The following is a 23,350-nucleotide window of genomic DNA, read 5'->3' on the forward strand; positions in this document are numbered from 1 at the left end:
AATTTAAATACATCATATATTCAAAACATAAATAATTTGGAAAGTACTTTCAGAACTTATTTAATAAATTACTTATAAAAATGCTTAATATACATTTCTTCATTGCATCACAATCAGTTCACTACCATATCATCATCTAGGTATAACCTTTGCATCTTTTGCTTGTAAACTGCGCTATCAGGATGAATTCAGGGTTTCTGCATCCTTCCAGTTTTTTTCTATAGCTTTAACCTTTTCTTTTGGAGGAATTTCAATAACTTTTACCATTGATCTTATTGTTCTAACAGCTTCAATAATAACTCCTAATCTATCTCTGCCAGCATTTTTAAATAAAGTATCGGTAACATAACTGTCAAGGTTTTCTTGTTCTTTGCTAGCAGCATGTAAAACTGCAGCAAGAGCTATTTGAGATGGTGCATACAGGAGACAAACATCACTAAAAAACGTTCTGTCTATAAAGTCTTCAATTCCAGGGCGAAGTCTTTCAGGATTTGGTAAAGAACAACGGGTTTTTATATCTATTAGAAAACCTTCTATTGCTCGAAAAGGATTGTGTATTGTTAAATTATATTTCAGTTGTTGCATCAATAACAGTTCATTTTGTAGTATAATGCTTTCTGCTTTTGCTTGGTCACCTTTAATATTATGAACAAACTGAGTAATTGACACATTGAATTCTTCTACTTTGCAAGCTAAGTAAACACAAGTTGCTAAAATATCTCTCGGATGATAATCCATTGTAGAATTGTACAAATAAATCTTTTAAAATAATGAAAAGATGTACCCTGAAACACATTTCGGCATGGGTGGCGTAAACTTTCTACAAAACTCTTTCATGTGAATTTCGTAATTCTTCAACAAAATTTTTTCTTCTTCTGGTGTAAGAAAATAATTTAGTTTCTGGTCTGTATCTAATTCTTCGCCGTGTTAATTGATATCTCATATTATGTTTTCACGCAGCATTGTAATAACATTTTCATTGCTGAAGGTCCAACTATGTTTTTGAGTACTAGTTGCAAACATTGTAAAGTTTATTCTGGATATTTATTTATATATATTATACGTAAAATATAATGTATGAATGTATAATCAGTTATTTTCCGATTATTACTTACACATTATTTATATTCCCGGTATCGGTATGTACTGAGCGCTCTGAGCGCTGCTCAAAACGATGTGTTTACATCAGATGTCATAATTATTATGGGTCAGATTAACGGGGGTTTGAGAACCATTCTGGTATGCCACTGTCAGTCTATCACGAATTGAACAAATTGTTGTTTTGAATCGTTCTATAGAATGCAAATAAAAAAAATAAGTAAACAGGTCTGTTTCCCTTCTTTATCAGTCTATTGTTAGTTTTATCTAAACTATGAGTAACTAAGATATTTATTTTAAATGACTTTAGCATTCACTTCAGCTTTAAATTAATATAAGTATTAATAAAGAGTATTAATAATCAGGCCCTATTATCTCAGTACAAAATCCGCGTTCACAACGCGTAGTTCCAGTCACGACCGCTAGGCGCAAAATTGGCGCTAGTGAGCCGATGACAAGTTTGGACAGGTTAGTAATTCACGAGAATATGTACCAGGAATGTCAAATTTTGTTTTGATTCTTATTGTGATTGTTGTGTTTACAAGTGTTTTATAATTGTTTATACGGTTTATTTGTGATTCAAACAAAATCTATAACTCTTAAATGAAGAGGATAAAAGCAGTTGTTAAAGCAGTGTATAATTTAATCACAATACATTTTGGGAGCAAGCTAGGGCTCTTTATAAGAAAGGCAAGGCTTCTCTAAATTTTCAGAATTGTATTAAACTTTGGAGGCTCTTAAATATATTGGAAAAGCATAAATAGACTAGACTTTAATTTTAGGAACGCCACTGAGTTAATGAACGAAATCCAATTGCCGTGCAAGATGATAAAATAAGTTAATTTAATGCAGCAGTTTTTTGAATATTCAAGATAATATCAAGAGCCATTTAGCATGACTGGATTTATCGCAAAGATGTTGCTGAAAAGTGACAAATCTACTTGGAATGATTATTAATAAAGTAATGCACAGGACACTATAATTAAACACCATGTTTTTGTGTCACAACATTATGCTAGTGAATAATGAATGATATCCACTTGAAGGCAGGAATCCTGTAATTCGTTAAACTTTTTATTTTTCTTTTTTTAAATAAATATGTTTGTTGCAAACATATGTATTTACTTGATATCTATTTCAATATGTATTATTGTTTGGTATGTTTTGTTATTGTAAAACAATGTCAAATAAGACTATTGATGCAAAATTAAATACAAATAAATATTTTTAAAATTGACAATTTTCTTTTATTTCTAATTTGGCGCTTTAATTTGAATGCATTTTGGAGCACGAGGCTGCCGAGCGACATTGCGATAAAGCGCCATCACCCAAATATTGCGGTCGTGACTTTCCCTAGCTCTCTGAACGCAAATACCGCGAGAAGAAGAAACGTCTATATTAATATATTGTCTAGGATTAATAATGAACAAAACTAGTGATGGCATGCAATACAGAGATCTGTCTCAGCATTCGCCTATTCCATATGAAGGCGACGAAGTATCGGAACAAATGACGGCTTCTTACAGTGAAATATCTTTCAACCCTCAAATTACGCAAAATAACTTAGAATTAGATATGGATAAGATTGCAATGTGCGATCGCCCTGCAAGTATATCTTCTGAAGGCACGTTTCATTTAGATGGAGAGATGACACATTTCGTAGCTCAAGACTTAGAACATAAAATAAAATTGGCCAGCCCTAATGTAAAACCTAATGATATAACTGATATAGGAACAAGTATCACATCACTTTATAGGCCTTTTCATCAAGTCAACGGAGATATTTTAAATGATCTTGAAATGGAAACACAAAGAATTGCTACTTCTATTGATACACTTACAGAGAACTTGTGCGGTATTTTACATTCCATTTCATCTATAACTGCTGATAATGTCAATACATATAAAAATGCTGTCATTAAAATGACTGATGCCATGGATGCTAATATTAAAGGCATGTATACATTAGTCGCAAAAGCCGAGGAAGTTTCACAAGTAATGAAACCTGTAGCCACATATTCTGCAAGGATTAAAGAAATAAAGCGACTTGTAGATTTATTTGATAGTAATTTATGAATTATGTTTTGATAGTTTGCATTATTAGCTATCAGAGCAAATAAGTTTAATGGCAAATTTTACCAATGCTTGAAATAACTTAGAATGAGTTTGTTTGTTGTTTCAGTTAAAATCCTAATTTAAAATACAGGATCACTAAGCCATTATTCATCAACAAGTAAATGCTGGAGATAAATAATGTTTTTCAACTTCATCGATTGCAGAGTTGACAGTGTAATAAACTTATAGGCGAGTTAAATTACTGCTTGAAATTGTAATCAATTCTGGGCTTATGTTATGTTATGATTAATTTATATAATCGTTACAAAATAAGTAAGTTTTATAGTATTATTTATTACTTTTTTTTGAAGATATGTACAAATAATGCAACAGTAATTATGGGATATAAATAATTTATTTCACATTTATACTTTAAAGTAATTCTTGTACCTTAATACTGATGGCTAGTGACTAGATTCTTAATTCATTATAAATGCACTATATTATTTATAAGAAATATAAAAGTTATGTGTAATATACATAAGAATTACAATAAAATTACAGCTTGAACTGTTTTATTACTATAACTATGTGTTTATACTCTAATGCAAATGCTTAATATAAACTAGTTTTTTTCATGATTCTTAAAAATTCTTCTTGATTTATAAGTCCATCACCATCTAAATCAGCTTCATCGATCATTTCTTGGAGCTCTTCATCCGTCAGTGTTTCACCAAGCTCTTGTGACACTCGTTTCAAGTTTTTAAAACTTATTTTGCCTGTGTCTTCATCATCAAAAAGTCTAAAAGCTTTCATTATTTCTTCTCGTATATCCTTGTCTAACATTTTTTGGTACATGAGGTTCTGAAAAGTGTCAAAGTCTATTTTGCCACTACCATCTTGATTAATTTCTGTGACCATTTTTTTAATTTCCTCTTTTTTAGGTTCAAACCCTAAAGCACGAATAGCAACTTTTAAATCTTTAATTTCAATAGTTCCGGTTCGTTCATTGTCAAACAAATCAAAAGCTTGTCTTAAATCAGCTTTTTGTTCATCAGATAATTCAATTTTGGGAGCAGAATTTTTTTTTCTTGCTCCGGGAGCTCCCGAAGATATACGTTTGGAAGTAACTGTTGTCTAAGAAAAGATGTGTATTTATTAATATTTATTTTCTATGCTCAACATTGATAAAATAACAGAATAATACCATTGTTCAAGATTTTCTTCTAATACTGGAGAAAGTAGGTAATACCTCAAAAGCTTGGTTATAATTATTTATAGGTATCAAATGCACTCGTTACTATAAGCAATCAATCAATTATTTATTTTAAACATAAACATAAACTAGTATCTCCAAACACCATTGATTGATTTCGACCTTGACAACGCTTTATTGTAGCTTCTTGAACTGTCAAATTTTATGGCGGGATCGGCGCGAATGCGAATTGTGTGATAAATCGAGTGGATTACATTCTTAGACAATGTAATAATATTGTCATGTAATATGTTTAATGAACAATAAATATGATTACATTATCGCATATTGTTTGGGATCAATTAATAGATGTAGGAATTATGTTATATATTTTCTAGAAAGATAAGGTTGTTAGCAGTGAATAGAAGCATATAAGTTAGAAGTCAGTACAGATGATGTCGTTTACTTAATTTCAAATATTTTTTATTATTTTAAAAAAATGGTTTGATAGCTGATATGGCGAATAAAAGACAACAGGAAAACTCCCAAGAAAGTGGTATAGTTGAGGCGAAACGAGCGAAACTAGTTAAATCTATAACCTCGGTAAGTATTTCCAAACGACACTAAACAAAACTAATATTTATGCTCAATAATTCTTATATATCTTACATCAATTTTCCAGAGCGATAGACCAGGCAAAATTAATAAAATCCACCTGAGAAATTTTATGTGTCATTCATCTTTAAAAGTAGATTTTAACAAGAATATTAACTTTGTAATAGGCAGAAATGGAAGTGGTAAAAGTGCTATATTGACTGCGTTAATTGTGGTTTTAGGAGGAAGAGCCAGTAATACTAATAGATCTACATCAATGAAAGGTAAATAGTATTAACAATTGAAATTTCCATGCATAGAATGATATTCACACACACACACGCTATTTGTGAATGAAAAACGAATCCAAGAGATAAATAATTCAAAAATATTGAATTTTGAATTCTATAAATTTTGGGGAGACAATTGAGATTATGGCAAATATCTGGTATATTAATTCAGTCACTGGTGGATGGATGGTCTCTCATCAAATTTGTTCAAAAGATTAAGTTTTTTCCATATTAAATTACTGGATCTAACTAATCTTTAAAATAGCCTCAATTAAGCTTCATTATGTTTTATTTTATACTACAGAGTTTATCAAAAAGGGCTGTGCCGCAACTACTATAGATATAGAAATAAATAATATTGGTCCTTTCGCATACAAAAAAGATATATTTGGAGATTCTATATTAGTGTCGAGACAATTAAACTCATCTGGAACATCTAGCTTCAAAATTAAATCAGATTCAGGTGCTTTTGCTTTGTTATGTTTATAATTTATTTTATTGGTAAATACTAATATTAATAATCTATTATAATTTTGTAAATTGCAGGAAACATTATATCAACAAAAAAATGTGATCTACTTAAAATTACCTCCCACCTTAAAATAATGATAGATAATCCTTTGAGTGTTTTAACACAAGACACTGCCAGAACATTCCTGAATAGTTCAGATCCTAAAAAGCGATATATATTCTTTACTAAAGCTACTTCTTTAGATTATATTAAGGCTACAATTCAGGAAATAGTTGCAGTCATTAGAAAGAGTAATGAACAAATGCAAAAATACAAAGAGGTAATTATAAGATTATACTTCCTGAGAAACATTAATTAAATGTTTATTCTGAATCAAGACAAATATAAATTATTTCAAATTAGTCATACTAGAGGTAATATTTTTTCTTTCAATTGCATAATTGTTTAAAGTGAAGTAAAATTAAGGAAACTATAAGCAATGAATAAACTGCAATGTATAACAATGAATAAAGACGATTTGAAATGATGTTAATGTCGGAAATATATTAGTACAAACAAATTGTAATTAAATTTTTTTTACAATCTAAAATATTACAAATCTAGATTAAAATAATTATGAAATTATAAGTCTTGACATATGAACATTTTTAAGGATTTGTAAACTTTTCATCATATAATATATAATTTATCTTAATTTATAATTTACAGAAACAAGAATCTTTGAAATCCAGAGTGGAAGAAATTCGAAAGCAACTAGCAAAATTCAAATCGATAGACTCTTTAGAACAAACGAAAAAGAATATTGAAATTGAAATACTGTGGTCAAATATAATGAAAATTGAAAAAGAAAAGTCTTCTGAATTGATAAAATTAGAAGAAAAACTCAATGAGATAGTAGATATGGAAAAACAAATATCTGAGGAAGATAACATAAAGAAAAGTTTAAATTCAAAAATACAGTAAGTATTTATAGCTTTATTAGAAATATCCGATTCATATTCAAAAATACTAGGCTTGTATAGTATTTTGTAGAATAGAACAGTAAAGAGCGTCTCTACTAAATCAATGAATTCATTGTTTAGTAAAATTTAAACCATTTTCTATTTCATCTATAAGTATTAAGGACAAGGATAAAGTTAAAGAAAGGAATGATTAAATTAATTTTTTTGTTTATGATTTTAACTTGTTAGAGATGTTAAAGACTCTCAAAATTTTAACATTTCTTTTATACCAGTATTAAAAATATTAAGATCTATATTCGTACGAGTTGAAAAAGTGTTCTCTATAGAAACCTATGCTCAATTTTTTTTGCTAAGGTATTTGTTTGATTATCAAAAATGTTTTACCTTGCTTACACAATAAATATAGTGTATATAGAATAAATGTTTAAACTGAGATCCATTTTCTCAAATGCTTTAGTTTTGTAAATACAGTTATTGCTTATCCTATTGTTCAAGCAGGGTATAAATTAACAGTGATCATTATCGGAACTATGTAATTTTTGAATTATTATTAAATATAAACATTTTATTTCTTTCTTTCATTTACTTGTAATATAGTGTACGCTTACTCAACATTATTATTTTCAGATCCTTTGTAAACAGCTTGAAAGAGAAGCAGAGTGATACAGAAAAATTAAGGTCATTTTATAATGAAATCAAAATAAATCTAAAAAGTGAAAAAGATGTATACCAACAAAAGGCTGAAAGTTTGAAACAGACTAAAGCTAGTCTAATGAAAATAAATAACTCTCAAAATATAATAATGCAAGAAATTGAAAATAAAGAAAAACAGTAAGTGTAAACTGATTGCCTGTTCAATAATATATTTAACTTTGACTTATATTTTAAGATTGAGCATTTGGCAAGAGCTCAAAGAGCAAAAGGAGCAGAAAATGAAAACTCTTTTAGCTCGAGAAGAAGAATTGAAACATTTCCGTCAAGTTACACAAGTGGAGTCATCTACTTTTTTTGGAAATAATGCAAAGCTTCAGGATGATATTGAAAGAATAACCGTAAAATTAAATCAACTCAATGGAAAAATAAGTAAGATTTTCTGTATCAGTTTATGTACATGTATATGTATATATATATATATATATATATATATATAAATATATATTTGTAAATTTTTTGCAGCCCAACCGTCGAATTAAAAAAAGATTAAATAACAAAATTATTTATTCCATTATACGTTTCGACACTTGATGTGTGTCATCATTCAGTAATCAAACCAGGAAAAACCTGGTTTTTCTGTTTCCTGTTTTTCCTGGTTTGATTACTGAATAATGACACACATCAAGTGTCGAAACGTATAATAGAATAAATAATTTTGTTATTTAATCTTTTTTTAATTCGACGGTTGGGCTGCAAAAAAATTTACAAATATGTATCAACATCGACAAAACTTTCATCATATATATATATATATATATATATATATATATATATACTATACTATATAAAATTATTTTATGTGTATGACATTTATTTAAATGCAAATATTTTCGAAATGTTATTTCAGTAGTACCTATTTTGGTATGTTTTAATTGTTTCTAGACCAAACTACTTCCATTCTGAGACAGTTGAATAATCAATCATGTAATGTACTATCTTTATATGGAACACATATACCTGAATTATTAGAAATGATTAAGAAGGCACATCAAGCAGGAAAGTTTACTGAACTTCCCAGGGGTCCTATAGGTATGTCTCTTCTTTTAATTTATTTTTGAAAACAAAATTTTGAAACATATTATTTTGAACTAGGGTTTATATTACAATCCTAAATATAAAGTGATACAATACTATCATTACTTCTTATTTATATGCTGATAATAATAATTATAAATTAAGTTGAAAAGTAACTATTAACACAAATTCACAACAAAAAATAAGTTATTATTTCAATTTACAACAAATATCGCTTAAATAAAATATTTTATGTTCAGTTAATATTTTATATAAATATGTGTGAGTGCTTGCGTGTATGTATATGATTCCTAATCATATTGTTGACTTCAGGGAGTTATATTAAAGTAAACAATAAAGCTTGGGCAGGTGTGATTGAGAAGACTCTTGGTGTCAGTTTTCTTAAAGGTTTTCTTGTGTCGAATTCCCAAGATGGACAAACTTTGGTCAAGATTATAAAAAAGTGTTTTCCCAGCACTCCACTACCTATTAGAATTTCAAGCAAGTTTATTCATAAGGTAATTAATATATATATATATATATATATATATATATATATATATATATATATATGTGCTTGTGTGTGTATCCTGACATATGACCTTATTTTATTCTGTTACCAAGCTCATGCTTCTAAGCAAATCATGATATTGTGGAAACGAGTTAGACATATTTTGTTAAACAACTCCCATATTCAAACTGTTGTAACTTTTTTGAAATAATTTTTATCCACAAATTTTAGATCTCAGAAAGCTGCTTATAAATTATAGTAAGGTTTTGGAGTTGTACCTATTATTAAACACAGTACATATCTATGATGTGTTAAGCTCGTACTTCTTTGCCATACTCATATTTTTCAATACTTTTATGCTTTAATTCAAGAGACATGGCCCTTATTTTTAGATCCATGTTTATAAAGGCAAATATTTTGTAAATATACAAAAAGCAAAAAAACACTATTAATGTATGTATAGTTAAAAATAACCATTACAACTGAGAAAAGTTTTCATATTTTTGCTCGTAAATCGGGGTACCACTGTAACTAGTATTTTTTTTAATAGTTAATTTATTAAATGTCCTTAACTGGACAGTTGTAAATAAAAGAGAGAATAATAAAAAAAAAATATGTCAAAATATATTGTGATTAAACTGTAACTGTAAGAAATACTTAATGTGATTGTAGGTGCATGATATCTCAAGGAGTAAAGCACATAGCGACAAATCAAATGGAATCTTGAACTTCTTTGATGCCATAACTGTGTCAGATCCAGTGGTTGCCAACTGCTTAATAGATCAACATAATATAGAGCGCCTTTTGCTTTTTGAATCTGAAGATAAGGCAATGCAGTTTATGTCTCAAGCAGATATGGTACCAAAGAACTCTAAAATGGCAATTCTGAAAGATGGAACTATTTATTATCCCGTTCCAAATTATAGAATGTATTATGGAGATAAACCGGCATCACATCTACTCGAGATTAATATAAAGGGACGTCAAATGTAAGCTAATTATTTTTGTATTATTTAACAATTGCATACTCCACCCTCCTTTTCATATGCCACACTCCTTTAGTATTATATATAATTATGTATTGCTATTTATTTCTTTGAATTAAAATCGTAGACAACTACAACAAGAATTAGAAGAATATCAAGCAGAAGTTGCCAACTATGAATCAAATCTGACGGATATAAAAAACCAATGTAGTATCGGTCAAAAAGAAGTTGCAAGGCTGAACAGCCAAATAAAAGAATATGATAATGAAACATACCAAATACAAAATAAGTTGCGAGAACTAAAAAATGAAGAAGAACCCTCTGAAGGTATATCGAAATGATATTTTTTTGTGATTATTAACTTTCCGTAGGGTAGTTATACTAATGGGCCGAAATCGAAAATGAAATAGAAAATTTTTGCATATCTTCACGTTTTGAATGTTTCTGAACATTTTGGAATACCTCAGAAAAAATGGATGTGTGTGTGTTTTGTATGTCCGCATTTTTTCGTCCACGTTTTCGGACGCACGAATCAACCGATTTGTATGGTTCAAAAAACATTCGAGTCCTATTGATAGAGAGATGTGCTGATTAGTTTTTGGCAAAGGCAGGTGCAGCCGTTACGGAGATACGGAGCAAAGAGTGCAGAAAATACAAATCGAGTTTTTGAGAGAACTAAGCGTCCGATTTGAATGATTCAAAGAACTTACTGCTTGTTTTAACAAAATAATTGCTTTTGAAAAAAAAATTGTTTCCATTTTTTTCTTTTTTTCATATTTTTTTTTTCAAAAAATTTTTTTTTGTATATAGAAAATAATTCAGATTTTAATTTTAATTCTGACTAAAGTTCTAATATTTTTGAAACAAATAATTTCAACTTTGCAATTCAGTTTATATAATTCTTATATATATTACCACAATGCTGCAATATTTATAATCACCTATTTGAAAACATTTAATATTTCTCGAACATTACGTTACGGTACGGGAAGTTCCAGCAATTTGTCTTAAGGCACGATGCAATACACCACTAGTTTGTTTTCATTTACTTCAAATATTCATGTGCACATGTGCGAGCATATATGTATTAGTTTTGTCAGTCGCTTCAGAACCTATTTTCGGAATCGGTTCCTAAGTTTTGAAATCCCGATTTTCGGGAACCAGATCCAAAGTCTAAGCCAACTTTAATGCATAAATTAAAAATCTTAATAAGAAAGTAATATTAAAAAAAAAAACTAAATCTATAAAATTATAAATGCTTATTTTTGTTCTTATACATGCATTATGAATCAACAACACATATCACGCAAAAGCTTCGGTGTTTAAATTAATTTTTTTTTCTTAAGGGAGCGTTTCGCTATTAAAAGAAGAATTTGACATTTTAAGTAAGAAGGAAAATGATTTGAAGAATTCTCTTCATGAAATTGAAGATGACATGAAAAGAGCAAAGTGTTGTATTCAAGAACTTAATGAAAATATAAATCAGGCAAAATCGCAAGTTCTGAAGTCTGAAGAAGCTTGCTTATCCATGCAGGTAATTATTTAATTTGACTTGTGAAACTAACTCTAAACTAGTTGTAAGTAGCATTTTACCTTAAAGCAAGTTGCATGTAAATAATCAACTTAATCAACATCTGCAGCTATTTAGGTAAAATGTTCATTTTGAAAATAAAATTTTTGCATTCACTAAAAATATAATCAATAAGATTTCTAATTGATGTCTTTCAAAATCTTCTAAAATGAATTTTATTTAAGTGTACACATACGAAACATACGGAACGTATTATACATACGCTCTTCATAGATTCTGATTTCTAATCACGCGCAGAGCAATTCTAAACTTTGATCGATTTTTATAATTCAACCGCTTATCGTAGGCTAAATCATCATAGATTTTAGCATGGTATTTCAGTCTACGAAATCTATTGTTATCAAAAATTATTTTTTATTAAAGTACAGAAGACTAGGTTGATGATCATAAATTGAGATCCATCAGTAGTTTTTTAATACTTTTATAATTATAACAGAAACTCAATTATCATTTAACGAATACGAATTTATGGCTTGTCACATATTTTTATATTGATATTAATTTATAATATAATAACTATAGATATTAAAAATTACTCCCGCGTGTCATTATTAAGTTTATAAATCATTATATAATTTTAAGATTGCACTCGGGCAAAAATTGACTGTTAAGCAAAATTTGCATTTGTAACTTGTAACATACATACACATGAGCAATATGCTTTAAGATATTTTGATTCCTAAGTCATATATATTATAATTTTTTATTAGATTTAGTTGAATTCTTAATCCATGGTAATATTATTATTTTTTCATGAAATTATCAATTTAATATTTTTCATGTTTGAGACAAGATCTATGTATAACAACAATATTGTATTAAACGTACTATTTGCACTTTATATATATATATATATATATATATATAAATATATATATACATATATATATATATATATATATATATATATATATATATATATATATATATATATATATACATATATATTATATATATATTATTGTTTATACAGGATAAAATTGATCAATTAGAGCAGAGTAAAAGAACAAGCTCAAAGAAAGGAACTTTAGAGACAAAAATTAATACTGTCAAACAACAATGTGAGGAAATTAAAAAACAAGTCAATTGCTTAGAAGAAAAATTAAGTGAGCTAATGAACGGGGTCGACGAAGCTACTAGGCCATCTACTGTAAGGTATAAATGTATTTTACTTGTTCTTTCATTTGTTTTATCGTATTTATCATATTACCAATTTTAACTCAATGGAATCATGTATTTTCATAGAACAATAGCATACTTAAATGAACAATTGCAACAAATTAAATCAAGTATTCGATCTGTGAATGCATGTGCTCTTGATCCAGCTAAATTACAGAAAGAATATGATGAAAAACTAAGCGAATATGAAAAAGAAAAATTAAATAATGAATCTCACCAAGATGCCCTTAACGAGGTAAAATTTGGTTTCCTTACTCCAGAAAGCTTTGGTTTAGCACAGTGTCAACATCTCTTCCTTGTTTCTTGATGCGGCTTTTGACAGTGTCACATTTACTTTAAATCTCTTCCCAATTCAGCGGCCTAGTAGAACCAACTAGTTAGGGATTCTTATGCATAGAAGAAGGATCCAAAGAACAATTTTGCCACCGCCACTGAATTGCTGTTTAAACGAAACTGTTTTTTAAATAATTCAATGTAAATGAAACTATTTTTTAAATAAAACGTTTTAGCATAGAAAAACTATATATAGGTCCAAAGACTTCTGGAGTGAATGTGTTAATCTACTCTTTTATTTTTTTCTAATTTGACATTTTACATGTATGAATTCAATGTTTTTAGTTAACTGCAATTGTAAACATGAGGCATAAAGTATTTCTAAAATTACGGGCGCATATGACGTCACAAGTTCAGCAGTATTTTGCATTTATGCTACGATTGCGGAAATACCAGGTGATATCTCATTTTTATGTTTATCGGCGGTTATTCAAACACACGTCAATGATTTGTTTTTAATTTTTAATTAACAGGGAATCATAAATATAAATCATGAGGAACAAACTTTAGAAATTGAAATCGACCCACAATCAAAAAATTCAAAAACCAATGAAAATCAAAACTCTAAAAATAAAAAAACTTTGCGGGATCTTCGTTCTTTATCTGGTGGTGAAAGATCTTACAGCACTGTGTCATTTCTTGTAGCATTGTGGAACTGTATGAATTTACCATTTTATTTCCTGGACGAATTTGATGTTTTTATGGTAAGTTAGCTGCGTAGTTTAATAAATTGTTTTGAATAGACATTCACACTCACACACACATATGTGTGTATATAAATATATATATATATATATATATATATATATATATATATATGTATATATATATATATATATATATATATATGTATATATATCTATCTGGTTTTGGCATAAGTGTTTTTGAACATATGGTGGTTCAATTTTCTTTAAATGAAATGCAATTAGTATAATGAAATGGAAATGATTTATAGGTCATTTTAATATGTATATTAATTCAATACAGAATTTGATGTTGACTCGGATGAACCAAATAATCTGTTTCACTGCAATTGTAATCTTTGTTAATTCACAATCACCAACTTGCTAATGATTGTTATTATTATTATATTATGTATATATTGTTTTTTAAATTTGTTTGCCACTCACGATGACATGAATTCTATGTCTAATCTAATTTTTGTCTTTATTTTGTTTTAAGGATCATATCAATCGAAAGGTAGTTATGGATGTATTAATTCAAAGCGCGAATAGCAATCTACATAAACAATATGTATTTTTAACACCCCAAGATACTTCATCTATTACAGCCTCAGACACCCTCAAAATCCACAAGTAAGTGATGATAAACCAATGATATGATTTTTAAAATAGTTGCTTTTGATATTATTATAAAAAATATCTGTATATAAAAGTGCAAATTTCAATGAGCTTACTTTTATTGTTTGAATAAATGATTATCATTTTATAAATTTTATAATCTAGCCTAACCACTAGTATTTTTCTCAAATTTCTTGAAGAGAATAATAAAACTGCGAAAGTACTAATTTTTGTGCATTGCTTGATATGACATTTAATTCCTATAAAATATTTTCAACATGGTTCATTTTTACTGTAAAATGAATAATTGATATAGTGCATAAAATCTATATATTTTTCATATAATCATCAATAGCATTTTACGTGAACCTTACTTTCGTTCTATTTTAATAATTAGATGCATTTCAAATTTTAATATCTACATTGTAATTGGATTATCAAACAAAAATTTAATTTTTGAAAAATTAATTGCCTAATATATTTTGAGTTTTGAAACTTATAATTGAATTTAATGCAAATAGCATTTAAAAATATCTGTGTTCTTATTGTTTCAGAATGGCTGATCCAGAACGTTAACGTGAATCTAATTTGAACCTAATGAAAAATATACTCAACATCAAATATACACTTTATTTTTTTAATCTTCACAACATCTATTGCACAGTGTACAAGAACATTCTTTTGGCATTAATATTAATAATGTGCATTAGTGTATATACATTACATCAGTCTTGTACCTATTGTGATTATTTTGATTTTAAAATTATGACAATTAAATAAATAAATAATCTTACATATATTTAACATAGTTCGTAAATACCCGAATAAGGTTCCTTCACCAACCAAACCCTAAAATCACTTTATATCTCTGTCATTCTTACTTGACAAAAATCTGAAAAGAGCTACAATGTGATTTAACCCTTATAGTAAAATGTTATCGATATTTTTCAATAGATAACAAATTTCTATAATAATTTCCTTAACTATATACAATTTTTATTCAAAGATATTGATCTTAAAGATTTTTTATTTTTAAGTCTTAAAAAAATATATCCACAAAGTAGTTATGGTGTCAGATTTTTTGGCGAAAATGTGTGGATATTATTTATCCAGTTTGTTGTTCTTTAATTACTAATCAAATAATTGACATATTGAAATATTTTTTCGAGTTTTAAGAGAACGCAGGAAAAAAATTAAAATCTATAAATAATTTTTGATTATGTCGGCTCTAGTCGGTTTATGAATACGCATTTTTATATTACGCACTAACTCAATTTCAGAATATCTTTGTACAAAAATAGCTATCTCATAATTTGTTATTCTCATAAATAGGCGCCACAATGGCATTTAAATGCTTTCTTAGTTTCTTTAAAGGACTTTTTGAAAAACTCCACTATATATGTTTATATATCTTATGAGTTGATTATTGGAGATACTATTAATTATCATAATTTAATCAAGTTTGAAAGAACCAAGTTAATTGTTTAGTTAATAGATTTTAAAAAGAGAACGTCTAGTATAAATTATAAGATAGATAATTTATTTTTGATATGTAAGATTTTTCTTAAAAAGACCTTTAAAAACGCGTATTAAACCAATCGTTTAATAAACACGTGGATGGGGCAATTCTTAATGCTGTCATAACTCATGAGCATTGGCACATTTTGTAATTGCTATTTCTTATGTAGTTTTTTTCTACCGTTATATTTCATAACATTTACCAGAATTTGACTAAATATCTATTAGTATTATTAAAATCTAATTTTCTTATTATTGTTATTTAAACAATTGATATTTTCATACGTGATATCTGATCAACAATTTTATGTAAATAGATAAATAACTATTTACTATTAGTTAAAAAAATATTAATTATGGCTAACATTCTTTTAGTCTCTATGAAACAAAACATTCATTTTGAAAAAAAAAATCATGATATGCTAATTGCTTTGCGAGATTTTAAGGGGGTCTTCCCTTAAAATGGGATGGGTTGAAAAAATAGATTTTTTTCATAAGTTATATATAAATAAATTTATATAAAGCAATTTCATAAATTGCTCCTTTAACATGCCTAGAATACGGTAGTAAAGCGATTTTAGAAAATTCGAAGTCGTTTTAAAGATACAGCAGGTAAAAGAAAGAGCGGTTCGGAGCGCTGATTTGGCAGTTAGAGCCCGGGCCTATTGTGTACCGTCGGCTTTATACCCGGCCTCCCTTTTATTCATATATCCGTTTATACAAGTTTAGACACGTTTCTATGGACTTAAACAGAAATTTCTATTGTTATAATATTTTACCGAAGTTATTTTAGTCTTGGTTGAACTTCGAAGAGAGCAACAGCTACAAATTATTTTTTCTCATAATGAGTGGACGGAAAGGAAGTACGAGTGGAAATGTTCATCCTGGTCGTAGTAAAAAAAGAAAGTTTAGTGGAAACCGTTTTGGTGTAAATGGCGTAAGGCTGAAGCTAATAATTAACTGGACCAATTTCATCACGATAAACCACCTCTAATTCCGCAAGTCCAAGAAGCTATCAAACCGGTTTTCGAAGATTTATCGAAAGACGAATTATTAATTCGTTGTTTAGGAGCAGAGACACAAAACAATAACGAATCTTTGAATTCTTTGATTTGGACTTTCGCTCCTAAACATCTTCATTCTGGTCCCAAAATTGTTGAAATTGCTAGCTACTTAGCAGTTATTATCTTTAATGAAGGTTTTCAAGGTATTTTAAAAGTTATGTCGATTATGGGATGCCCTGTTGGTCGTGAAGCCCCAAGCGTATGTTGAGAAACGGGATGAAAAGCGAATCTTACGTTCTGAGCGGCGCGTAAGTGATGTTGTTAAACAAGCCAGGATTGACTCAAGAGCTGAACAATCTGCTTCAAAGGAGTTTCACGAGGAAGAGGAAGGAATACTGTATGGACCAGGCATCGGCGATTGAGAGTAAATTGATATTTTAATAGTTTTTAACGGACTTGAAACTTTAAACGCGTTTTTCTCAAAACTGTGTTTTTCAAACTTTCCTCAATTGTATCTCGGAAACGGCTGGACCGAATTACTTGAAATTTACAGGGCACACTCAATATATTTAAACGCATGGAATGAACTATTATCAATCGATTGAATAGAAAATTTTCAAAAATTCGATTTTTTATAGCAAAAAAAAAAAAACAAAAAAAGCCTAATTTGCAACTTTTATTTCAATTGTCTATCAAAAATCCAATTTTTTTATATTCATTTGATTATAGGTCATTCCGTGCTTTTAAGCCTACAAATTAAAACGCCGTTTATTTTTTTTCAGATAAGCCGATCAGCCGGAATCGTGGAGCAAGTGGGAGCTCTTTTTTTCGAGGCGGGGGTGTTCAGAGCGCTGTAACTCTAGTTTGACTGAATATTTTTAGCTGAAATTTTATATTTATACTGTCCAAATATGTGTTAACAAATGATAAAAAACTTGAAGCTCTAAATATTTACTGGTCGTAGAAAAAAATCCTAAAATATGCCTAAAAAACAGGCCGTCACATAGGAAGACCCCCTTAATAATTGATTATCATTTCTTAGTGAAAGCTTAACAACAGGCAACATGGGCGTAACCAGGATTTGGGAAAAAATATTAACGCATGTCCACAAATTTATATTAATATGCTTTTTTTCAGATCATCCCTCGAATAGGGGAGGAGGTAAAGTCCTCCACCTGTTCTTCCTAGCTGCATCCATGAGTATAGGATATTATATTACTTCTTAGAAAACTCGACCGTACGGCCAGGAACCATCAGGTGTATTCACCAAGAGCTTAGTGCTGCTTCCGCCTATTGAAAAGCCGCTTCTACTGCAAGCGTAAAGGTTTGAAAATCTTCGGTGAGATTGTCTTTTAGCGCGAGATCTTATAAACCATGAACACAGGGCGACTATTATGGCGATTAAAAATATTAATCCCAATATACAGAAAGATAATGCCAATTTTTGTGGCGACAGACATAATGTCCCGGCCTGCGGCTTTCTTTTCTGTATTTTCGTTACCATCAATATTGGATCCTGTCGAATTCTTTGCGGCAGCACTGGGAAATAATAAATTATTTATTGTAGTGTAATGAATTTTTGTTAATTACTCATTGTCGTATTGCAATTTGCAATAATAAAATATTATTAGATGTGCAACTTCGATTCCGTCGGTGTAAAACTTAAACGAATTTACTAACGAGTTCTTTACAATGTAGTCTGTAATTGCAGAAGAAAAGTTGTACATCTAATAAAACTTTTTCAAGAGTTCTGCTTTATGTTTTTGAATATTCTTAAATTACCTGCAACGTCAAAATATCGTGCATCATTTTCTTCTATATCTGGTGCTTCCACATGCAAACTATTAAACACTTCAATTTTATCGATATAATCGATCTCCGGGAATGCATCATTGCTGCAATCAAACTATAATAAATTGGAACAAGCTATTAATTCAATTAATGCTAACCAAAAAAATAAATATTTATTTCCTTTTAAATGATACCTGTCTGCACTCCTTGTTGCACAATTGAACATCGCAGCGTATTGTGACTCTTTCCCGATCAGGAAACTTGAAAGCTGCAAAGTTGGCGATGAAAGACCAAGATAATTTACCTTTTTTATTTTTTGTAGAAATTTCTTCAAGAACTAATTGTGGTAATATAAGCGGATCGATAGGACATCCTCTTCTATCAATCAGTAACTGAAAAGTTAATATAGCTTTTGAAAATAATTCAGTTTTTATTTCATATAGCAAGAAATTCTAAATGAACACTAAAGCTCGATTTGGCCAGAAAGAATATACTAAACTAGAGCAACAATTTTCAATTGAATTTTTAACTATTTTTTATATATAGTTATGTGTTGTCTTGCAGTATGTAATAATAATTTCAAATGTTAACAGTTTGCGGATTGCATGCAGTTTTATTAACTCTCCGTCGGTCGGATATTTTTTCACCTTCGAATGGTCGGAAAGGTCTGGCTGGACCACCATTCATTTTACATGCATTTATATGGGATAAATGAGTTTTTGGTGTCTTATATATTAACGATTATTAGTAGTAAATATTTATAGTTCTGATTTTTTCTTTTTCTTACCGTCTTTTGCATGTGTTGATCTTGCTTATATTAAAAATATTACATAATATATTATATTTAAAAAATCAAAAAATATAAAAAAATCGTTGCTTTTTTTGTTAATTTTGCTGTTTTATATCAATGAAAAACAATATTTATTCTATTTCGGCGCCTTTGAAATGAATGTGAAATTCAAATGAAAACGAAATGAGATGCGTCGGATTTGAAATGAGCTGTAAAACTCAAAGTGAAAATATAATTTCACTACAGGTTTGCCAAAAAAAAATTTCGAACGCAGTACGGGTAGAAAAATTGTTGATAATGTGTGAATTACTCATCCGATTTTCAGTGTTTGCGATTACCAATAAGTTTGGTAGGTTTTCAAGAAACTCTCGTCATGAAAGTACTAACATTCATGTTACAACACATAGCAAAGAATATATACAACCATAGATAAACAAGTATACAACGCAGTTTGAATAGAAAATACCATGAAAAAAGACACAATACTGGTTTACATATATCAAAAAGCGTAATTTCATACAAAATGTATGGGTGGTCTAGACAGACCTTTCCGACCGTTCGAAGTATAAAAAAGTTAATATCCTTATAATTATCCTTCTGTACATTTTTTCGTCCTGACTTTTTCATTGATCGATAGCTAATGAAATTTTAGGAAAAGTCAAGAAATTTCAAGTCGATAGGATTACTAGAAGTATTTTTTGTTAAATTGAAGTCGAAAAAAGTCTGGCCAGACCACGCCGACCGACGGAGGGTTAATATATCTTCGTTATTTTTAGCAATATGAAAATGAGTAGATTCGATTGAATTAAATATAGTAGCTATATACGATCGTATATATCGTATACCTTTGTGGGCGTAGAAATATTTATATTTCTTACATAACAGAAGAAAATAACGACTAATTTAAGTTCAAATGGTAGATATATGTATTATTGGTATTATGTATAAATATGTGTATTACCTAGTATAAATTACCTGAGTAATTTCTCTAGGTGCTCCGTCTGATGCGTAGCAATCTGCAACTCTGGCGCCACGTACGGGAATATTTTGCATGTGTCCATTAGCTTCGACTCGCACGCGCAATGTTGCGTTTCGTCCAACTTCCGCGTAATCAGTACCTGCACTTCCGAAAAGTTCTAACCACCCTGAAGCCATCGAAGAAAGTGGTAGACTAGACAAACGTTCTGTTCGACCAGTCCTACGGATAATAATTGGATTTTAATAACTCTATCCTGTTCCATTTCTTATAAATTTTGAATCATAAAGACATCACGAAGCATTCAAAAATATATGTAATTAAATCAACTTCAACACTAATAAAATAAAAACAAACATGAGTGCATGTGAAAATCTATTAACACGTGACAATTTTCTATTCTACCAATATTATAGATTGTGTACTAAGTATTTGTAATTTGTTAGTACTGCAATATTTGTGTTGAATGGTCATTTTATTAAACTTATATCAAACTAGTGGTGTATGGCATCGTGCCCTAAGCCAATTGCTGGAACTTTCCGTACCGTAACGAAATGTTCGAGGAATATTAAATGTTTTCAAACAGATTATTATAAATATTAAAACATTGTCTAATATTTATAAGATTTATATAAACTGAATTGCAAAGTTGAAATTATTTGTTTAAAGTATATTAGAACTTTAGTCAGAATTAAAATTAAAATATGAATTATTTTCGGTACACAAGAAAAGTTTTGGAAAAATTTTTTTTTTGTAAAAGTAATTATTGTGTTAAAACAAGCAGAAAGTTTTTTGAATCATTCAAACCGTACACTTAGTTTTCTAAAAAACTGCCATTTTTTGCACATTTAGCCCCGTATCTTGGAAATGGCTGGACTTGCCTTTGCCAAAAACTAATCACCTCTTCTCCCAATCATTACAAATTGAATGTTTTTTAGATCATTCAAATCGGATACTCCGTTCTCTCAAAAACTCGATTTGTATTTTCTGCACTTTTTGTTCCGTATCTCCGTAACGGCTGGACCTGCGTTTGCTAAAAACTAATCAGCACATCTCCCTATCAATAGGAATCTTATATTTTTTTGAATCATTCAAATCAATTGATCCGGGTATGAAACACACATATCCATGTTTTGTGAGGTTTGGCAAAATGTTCAGAAACCTTCAGAACGTTAAGACATGCAAAAATTTTCATTTTCGATTTTCGACCCATATTTCTCTCATGATATAGTAAAATATAAAAGCATAAAAATACTTCAGATTCAGTAATCTGAGCTAATAAGAACAGAGGTTTTCTGCTTCCGCGAAACGATTTCCTTCATGTCCAGATGCAATTTAAAGTATAGTGGTCAAAATAATAAGTACTGTTGAATAACATTCGGATATATACCAGTAGATTGTTATTTGTACATGGAATATCGAAATTGTTTCATAATTTTTACTTCGCGAATTTCATAATCGATAAATCAATTTTTGTATCAAAAGACTTTAAACTATGTGGGAATATCCCCTTTTAAACATAGGTACGACTACCTTCAGTATATTTTAAAAGGAGGATTTGGAAAAAGTGGATTTAATAACAATAAAAATATTTTGGTATTTTCTTTCAATTATCATTTTACGATAACGGGTTCTCATCTACTCTGTTCCGTGAAACTATTACCAACTCTTACGAGAAAATATTAGTTATCCATCAGATCTCCTGCTACAAGTAACGGCAAAACTATAAGAATAAGCCAAATGTAACATGCATGATCATCAATTTGTTTCGAACTGTAACCAAAGCAAAACGAATCCCGATGCTGATTCGAATGCAATGAGATGCAGCAGCTCCTCGGTCGGCTCGCTGGCTTACCGTTTATTCGTTACGGCTTTGTCTTTGTAAATTAGACTCGATTCTTCCCAGGAATCATTTATGCTGGGCAATTTGCATTTTAGCGAAATTTCCACATCGGCAGCCTGTCTGAGACGTGCGTCCATTTGGACAATAATGCTCGCAGCTATCGTCCTTCCTTTACTGTTATCATTTTCGAATTCTGGTTCCAAACGAACTCCACATCCTCGTGTCGGCAATGTTAGAAGGATCACGCTGTCGGAAGTACCTGCAAATTTGGTTGATACATGTTAGAGGTATGCTGCAATATAATTTTTTTTGTTGTATAATATATAGTTATTATTTATTACGAGTAGTAAACGTAGTACTGCGTGTAGTAAACGTAGTACTACGTGTAGTAATCGTAGTACTACGAGTAGTAAACGTAGTACTTCGTGTAGTAATCGTAGTACTACGATTACTACATAAGTAGTATACGAGGAGTATTTCACGAATGAATGGGTAGTATGAATTACAAAATGAATGAACTATAATATCAACTACAAGTAGTATGAGTAGTTACAATGAACGAATTATAAGTAATATACGAGGAGTATTCATAGAATAAATGAGTAGTAATCGTAGTACTACGAGTAGTAACGTAGTACTACGTGTAGTAATCGTAGTACTACGAGTAGTAAACATAGTACTACGAGTAGTATTCGTAGTACTACGAGGAGTAAACGTAGTTACAATGAAGGAATTAAAAGTAGTATACGAGGAGTATTTCACGAATGAATGGGTAGTAATAGGGTGGTTGAATTACAAAATGAATGAACTATAATTAATATCAACTACAAGTAGTAGTAGTTACAATGAACGAATTAAAAGTAATATACGAGGAGTATTCATAGATGAATGAGTAGTAATCGTAGTACTACGAGTAGTAAACGTAGTACTACGTGTAGTAATCGTAGTACTACGAGTAGTAAACGTAGTACTACGAGTAGTAATCGTAGTACTACGAGGAGTAAACGTAGTTACAATGAATGAATTAAAAGTAGTATACGAGGAGTATTTCACGAATGAATGAGTAGTAATAGGGTGGTTGAATTACAAAATGAATGAACTATAATTAATATCAACTACAAGTAGTATGAGTA

At 29.4% G+C, this 23,350-nt stretch overlaps 3 protein-coding genes and 1 pseudogene across 5 annotated transcripts; 2 read left to right on the forward strand and 2 right to left on the reverse strand.

The window, feature by feature from the left end:
• Positions 1-113: 113 nt before the first annotated feature.
• On the reverse strand, positions 114-1,119 carry LOC113385815 (annotated as a pseudogene).
• Positions 1,120-2,520: 1,401 nt separating this feature from the next.
• On the forward strand, positions 2,521-3,436 carry LOC113385816 (BLOC-1-related complex subunit 6-like). Its single transcript, XM_026623646.1, has one exon. The coding sequence runs from the start codon at positions 2,521-2,523 to the stop codon at positions 3,172-3,174; it is 654 nt and encodes a 217-aa protein (XP_026479431.1). The 3' UTR covers positions 3,175-3,436.
• A 187-nt stretch (positions 3,437-3,623) lies between these two features.
• LOC113385253 (caltractin-like) lies at positions 3,624-4,525 on the reverse strand. The gene is made up of 2 exons (XM_026623089.1): positions 4,361-4,525; positions 3,624-4,290 (listed from the first exon to the last, which is right to left on the reverse strand). The coding sequence occupies exons 1-2, from the start codon at positions 4,361-4,363 to the stop codon at positions 3,769-3,771; spliced, it is 525 nt and encodes a 174-aa protein (XP_026478874.1). The 5' UTR covers positions 4,364-4,525; the 3' UTR covers positions 3,624-3,768.
• A 58-nt stretch (positions 4,526-4,583) lies between these two features.
• On the forward strand, positions 4,584-15,001 carry LOC113385252 (structural maintenance of chromosomes protein 6-like). Of its 3 annotated transcripts, none has more exons than XM_026623087.1 (19): positions 4,584-4,636; positions 4,747-4,951; positions 5,031-5,226; positions 5,537-5,695; positions 5,779-6,023; positions 6,413-6,663; positions 7,294-7,497; positions 7,556-7,749; positions 8,263-8,409; positions 8,728-8,912; positions 9,578-9,894; positions 10,019-10,218; positions 11,238-11,425; positions 12,456-12,637; positions 12,728-12,896; positions 13,280-13,390; positions 13,468-13,698; positions 14,177-14,310; positions 14,850-15,001. In XM_026623087.1, exons 2-19 carry the CDS (start codon positions 4,865-4,867, stop codon positions 14,869-14,871), a joined length of 3,222 nt encoding a protein of 1,073 aa, XP_026478872.1. In that variant the 5' UTR covers positions 4,584-4,636; positions 4,747-4,864; the 3' UTR covers positions 14,872-15,001. The 3 variants fall into 3 exon arrangements, with proteins under 3 accessions (XP_026478872.1, XP_026478873.1, XP_026478871.1); XM_026623088.1 differs by having other exon boundaries at positions 4,632-4,790; positions 4,860-4,951; XM_026623086.1 differs by lacking the exon at positions 4,584-4,636 and having other exon boundaries at positions 4,674-4,951.
• Positions 15,002-23,350: the final 8,349 nt, after the last annotated feature.

Source organism: Ctenocephalides felis, unplaced genomic scaffold (genome assembly GCF_003426905.1).
Source record: "Ctenocephalides felis isolate EL2017-DRISC unplaced genomic scaffold, ASM342690v1 CF-g0.4_SCAFFOLD_03571, whole genome shotgun sequence".
In the NCBI taxonomy this organism is placed as follows: domain Eukaryota; kingdom Metazoa; phylum Arthropoda; class Insecta; order Siphonaptera; family Pulicidae; genus Ctenocephalides; species Ctenocephalides felis.

Bases quoted from the DNA above. Each gene is read 5' to 3' on its own strand.
- LOC113385816 (XM_026623646.1), top strand. From the start codon at position 2,521: ATGAACAAAACTAGTGATGGCATGCAATACAGAGATCTGTCTCAGCAT.
- LOC113385252 (XM_026623087.1), top strand. From the start codon at position 4,865: ATGGCGAATAAAAGACAACAGGAAAACTCCCAAGAAAGTGGTATAGTT. The intron at 6,024-6,412 runs GTAATTATAAGA...TATAATTTACAG, and splicing joins AAATGCAAAAATACAAAGAG to AAACAAGAATCTTTGAAATC. The intron at 13,391-13,467 runs GTGATATCTCAT...TTTAATTAACAG, and splicing joins TACGATTGCGGAAATACCAG to GGAATCATAAATATAAATCA.